The sequence below is a fragment of the Copadichromis virginalis genome, linkage group LG3, assembly GCF_057382275.1.
Source record: "Copadichromis virginalis isolate Kocher_CV1m ecotype Utaka linkage group LG3, C_Virginalis_male_GT1.1, whole genome shotgun sequence".
In the NCBI taxonomy this organism is placed as follows: Eukaryota; Metazoa; Chordata; class Actinopteri; order Cichliformes; family Cichlidae; genus Copadichromis; species Copadichromis virginalis.
Genome location: NC_140620.1, coordinates 26,841,452 through 26,847,028, shown reverse-complemented (window position 1 = coordinate 26,847,028; position 5,577 = coordinate 26,841,452). Strand labels below are relative to the sequence as shown.

The window sequence follows — 5,577 nt, the reverse complement described above, 5'->3', positions numbered from 1 at the left end:
TCTTGAAAGAGTGAGCTGGGCGAGCTAATAGGTTGTTGAGTTTCTGAGGTGTGTGAAGAAGTTTTAACATGGCACACATCTGATTACATGAGAAGAAACTTATTATGTGAAAAGACATCAGGGTTATGTTGTATGTTGTGTGTCGCAAGGTGTGTGGCTGATGGATGAATGCTTGAGATTAATCTGGCCGATGATTTGTCTTTTGTTACAAATTTGAACCTGACAATTAGGTTTGGTATGATTTACCCTCCTGGGACGAAGAGCATATGTCATGACTTAACAAGGCTTTTCTTTTCTCCTTTTTATTTTGTTACAACTTGCCTAATAATTCTGCACTCCCTGTATGTGCTGCGGCACAGTGGTTGGAAACACTGATTTAGAGTTCAAGGAGATGTTAGTGACATCAGAGCCGTACGTATTAGCAGGTACACGTCCCTCACTCGTCCTCAAAAGCAGATGCAACAGATGTTCCTGCCTTGGTTTGAAGACACCTGCATGCATACTTAGAAAATCCATCTGTACATGTCAGTAAGTGTCTCACATCATCGTTACTAATGTGTCTGTCATCACTATAACTGCATGTGTACAATGTGGAAATTGATGTTATGTAACGATGATACAAAAACAATATCAGAACATAATTTGATTCAGCAAATCCTATTTATTAACAACTATTAGTATGAATAAAACATTCTGTCATCTTTTAATAGCAAAACACATTAAAGCAGACGTGTGTCCAAACCTCCTCCACTAACACATCCGTTTCTATGGTGCTGTCATCAGCTCGAGGCACAGCGGCACCCTTACTAACTCCATCAGGCACATTTAAGTCACTACAATCTTTTCATAATCCCCCATCGTTCAAGAGTCAGGTATCTCTGAAGGTTTCCAGAGTACTTTTTCACACACATCCAAGTCATGTAGTTGCAGTACCTCGACCGCAGCATTGTCCAACTCATTCTGAGTCGCTTGTCTGATGGATCCTGTGTTCTGCTGTTTTAACCAGTCCAGCTGGTGCTGGAGGACCGAACACTGGTGATGGACTGCACTGTGCTGAGACAGATTTTGTGTTATAGGCTTCATGTTATGGACGCACAGTGTGAGCACTCAGGTCGCATCAGAGCATCGGGCCGTATAGTGTGAGACCTGCATCGTGACCTACAAACTTCTAACCCCTGTGATTCACTCATACAGACTCAAACATGCTGAATATGAAGAGTAGTATCATTTAAACTCACATGATTATCAGCCATAAGAACAAATTCAGATTTATATTGATGTAAGGTATATAAATGTAAGTACAGTTTGAATCAGTGCAATATTATTTTCACACATCAATGGACCACTGAACTTCTCAGCTTCTAAAATGTAAAGCCTCATTTAGAAACTACACAAGTACATATAATGGTCAGGGATCAACATGAACCTGTCTTCTCTATTTGACTTTAATCAACTCTGCAGTGGCTTCAAACCCAAGCCAAAGTCCAGCATAGAGCGGCTGAGTGAATGTGGTCTGGACTCTGTGGAGGAGAGTCATGGTTTCAGAGACGCTGTAGAAAGACAGAATACCTGCTCTGTGATCCAGGTACACTCCTACTCTGGAGGACCGAGGACCTGAGAGGACAGTTTGGACTTTGTTGTGCAGAAATATATATCTGTTTGTGTCACAATATAATGCCCAAGATTTGTTATTGTTTCCAAATCCACATTCATCGCCCATCCCTGCTCTGCTGATATTCTTGTATGCGACTGCTACACGAACTCCTCCCCCTCTCCACTCCACCTCCCAGTAACAACGTCCAGTCAGACTCTCTCTACTCAGGACCTGATAATAATAAGTGAATCTGTCTGGATGATCAGAATAAGACTTTTGTTGCTTCATAGATGTTACTTTTCTGTTCCCCTCAGATAATAACAGATGTGTGTTTGCTGTGTTTGGATCCAGTGTGATTTCATGTGAATATTTTAAGAATCCAGCTCTGGTCTTTGGCTCTGGTGGTGACAGTAAAACATCCTCTTCAGTGACTGTCAGTGAGATGTTTGTCCATTCCTCTCTCAGAATGTCCTGTAGTTTATCTCTGGTCTCTGACACAGCTGCTGTCACATCCTCAAAGTAGCTCAGAGGACGAATATTGATGCTGGATGAGTGTGTAGACTCACTGAGTGCTGACAGTGAGGGGTAGTTGTGTAGAAACTGGTTGTGATCCTCTGTGTGTGAGAGCTGCTCCAGCTCGCCGTCTTTCCTCTTCAGCTCAGCGATCTCCTGCTCCAGCTTCTCCTGAAGCTCTTTGACTCGACTCACTTCAGTTTCCTGCTGGGATCTGACCTGCTGCTTCACATCAGAGCTTCTTTTCTGGAGGAGACGGATCAGCTCAGTGAACATCTTCTCACTGTCCTCCACTGCTTTATCAGCAGAGCCATTGATGGCCTCCACCTCCTGTTGAAGCAGCTTCACATCTTTCTCTCGCTCCTGGATTCTCTGCTGGATGTTTAGTCGTCTCACCTCGAGCTCCTTCTGCTTCTCAGTCCTTTCTGCTGCAGCTGGGACTGTTTCATGGCCTTTATGTTCATCCACTGTGCAGAGATAACAGATACTCTGCTGATCAGTACGACAGAAAATCTTCATCACCTCATCATGACGAGAGCAGATGTTCTCCTGGAGCTTCTTGGAGGGGGCCACCAGCTTGTGTTTCTTTAATGGAGCTGCATCATAGTGAGGTTGGAGGTGTTTCTCACAGTAAGAGGCTGGACAAGATAAACAGGACTTGATGGCTTTCAGCTTCCTCCCAGTGCAGACATCACAGGCCACATCTTCAGGTCCAGCATAGCAGTGATCAGCTGGAGCAGCTTGGAGTCCAGTCTTCTTCAGCTGCTCCACTAAAGCTGCTAACATGGTGTTTTTCTCCAGGACAGGCCTCGGTGTGAAAGTCTTCCTGCACTGAGGGCAGCTGTGGATTCCCTTCCTGTCCTCTTCATCCCAGAAACCTTTAATACAGTTCCTGCAGTAGCTGTGTCCACAGGTTGTAGTCACCGGATCCTTCAGTAAATCCAAACAGATGGAACAAGAGAAGGTTTCTCGGTCCAGCTGAACTCCTTTCTGCGCCATTTCTCCTCTCAGTGTCAGTGACTGTGTGAGTTTCACTTCCTTATAACTGAAACTAGTCTGAGCTCTGATCTCAACAACATGTTTCTGCAGTGAATGGAGCCTGTCAGCTCTTACATGTCACCACATGTTGGTTACACCCATCTTCAAACTGTAGATCTGAAGGGGAGGGAACGAGGAAACACGTGGACAGAGAGGAGGTGCTGTGTTTAAGAGCAGGAAGAAGAGGGAGGGTTATCAGGCTGTGCTTCACTCCAGGAAGAGGAGCAGTTAGAGAGTGAAACTGTGTGTTTAACCATTTTTTATTTACTGCTTCTTCTATATAAATAATTTTTAAAAATCCAGCTTTAATGAACACTGGACAGAAACGTCTCAGGTAACAATAACTGTCAGAACAGCAGAGGCTGCTGACCTAATCAAAGCATATGTGGAGAGCAGGGTTAGGTTAGCAGACATATGCTGGTTGCTTTTATTTATTTATTTATTGCTTTTATAGGTAGTAATCGATGTTGCTGTAACAGGATGAGAACTAGATAAATGCCACTGCATTGCTTTGAACAGTCAGCAGAGTCTGCACATATAATTACAGATATTCCTGCAAAAAGTTAATTACTCAAAAGAATCTTGCATTTTAGTTTTGCATTTATAACAGCTGCTGCAACAGAAATAACCATGTTCTTTACATTAAAATAGCAACAAACCTTTCTGGAACAACTTTCAAGGTTCATGGCGAAGACAAAGATCTAATGACATGAAGACTCCAGTGAAACTTAAAGTATTAGGAACCAGTTTTAATGCGTGACCAACACATTTCCCCCTGTGGCCTTCACCAGGGTCATTGCTAAATACCCTTGTGATTGTGAAAAGACTACTGGTCAAGTCAAAAAGGAGTGTATGGTAAAATGACCAATGACCATGTGACAAGATCAAGCAAGCATTTTTCTGATGTGTTCACCGCTCAATGGTTTGTTGTCATATTGAACAAAATATTAGGTTCTCTTTGTATATTACACTCAGGCATCAGGAAAGAGTGGTAACTAGTTCATAGTTTTTAGCTAATGACATGTCAATCACAAGACATTGCTCAGAAAACGTGCAGATTCTCAGCTAGATCCACCTTCCACTCTTTACTTACAGTTTCACAACAGCAAACAAACACACAAATAAGTTGAAGTAATTGTTTCCTGTATGACTTCACTGGTCTCGCATCAGTAAGGACTTTTGCTCCTTGTTGCTTGAGTTCATTGAGGTGGTGAGCATACATTTATCCCCAGACATGTCCATGTACACAAACATTAAACAACTTCTTTCTGACTTGTTTCACACTTTTGCACCACTTCAGAGGAATCCCCTTAACCTCAAATCACTGTTTTCTTAAGGTATGACTTACCTTCACAGCTGTGTGGATTACGCATCATGTCACAGAAGGTCCACAAGCATAGATGCACGTGTGTGTTCATGTCTGTAAGCTATTATTGTTTCATCTCACTGAAAGCACAAATGCCATCCTCTCTCTCTCTATTTTTATATGAGGATGGGGTGGACAAAATAACAGGAACACCTCACCTGGCGCTGAGTTGCAAAGCTGCCTGAGCTGCATTAGAGACTGCGCTGGTGTTATTCACCTATAACGTGCTACAGTTCGTGCTTCCCTGTGTGTGTCGCTTACAAGAAGGTCAACAAACACACCGCAGTGCTGCAGGAAGAGCATACATAATCAATCAGCCCTCAGTGCAAGCTACAAAAATAAAATATGGGACACACACACACACACACACACACACACACACACACACACACACACACACACACACACACACATTCTCTTTTAATAGGAAGCTATAGATATCAGAGCAGGCTGCTGTGTGTGTGTGTGTGTGTGTGTGTGTGTGTGTGTGTGTGTGTGTGTGTGTGTGTGTGTGTGTGTGTGAGTGTGTGTGTGTGTATGAGGGATTAAAACACCTAATAAAGTCAGGGAAAAGCTCTCAGACTCGCAGACAGTAAAACTCAACATCAAAACATCCGGCTGGGACTCATTAAACTGTGAGGGTTTGTAGGAAATGCAGCGCATGCGCGCGCGCACACACACACACACACACACACACACACACACACACACACACACAGAGTCATGTTTTCATATCCTTCCCTAGATGCTTATCCTAACACTAGCCCAGTGCTTCCCAAAAACGGTGCCGTGGCACACAGGTGTGCCGTAGAAGATTATCTGGTTTCACCTGATTAGTACTCCAAGTGACCGCAGTGAGTAACAGGCAGAACAATTACATTCTCTTCCACTAGAGGGCGGTACAACCACCTGTTCTAATTAAGTTGGTTGTCAAACAGAAGAAGATATTACATAATAGTCATGCTGTCAGAACACAGCACATAATAGCAATAGATAAATATTTGAAGAGAAAAAGCAGTCAGTCTGGGTCCTGGAGAAAATTCCAGCCCACATGAAGGCCGTCATG

The 5,577-nt window shown here is 43.2% G+C and overlaps 1 protein-coding gene across 1 annotated transcript; it reads right to left on the bottom strand.

Moving 5' to 3' along the window:
- Positions 1-620: 620 nt before the first annotated feature.
- Positions 621-3,121, bottom strand: LOC146713745 (tripartite motif-containing protein 16-like). The gene has a single exon (XM_085450085.1). The coding sequence runs from the start codon at positions 3,104-3,106 to the stop codon at positions 1,436-1,438; it is 1,671 nt and encodes a 556-aa protein (XP_085306211.1). The 5' UTR covers positions 3,107-3,121; the 3' UTR covers positions 621-1,435.
- Between the last annotated feature and the right edge of the window lie 2,456 nt (positions 3,122-5,577).

Coding starts and splice junctions, on each gene's coding strand:
- LOC146713745 (XM_085450085.1), bottom strand. CDS start 3,106: ATGGCGCAGAAAGGAGTTCAGCTGGACCGAGAAACCTTCTCTTGTTCC.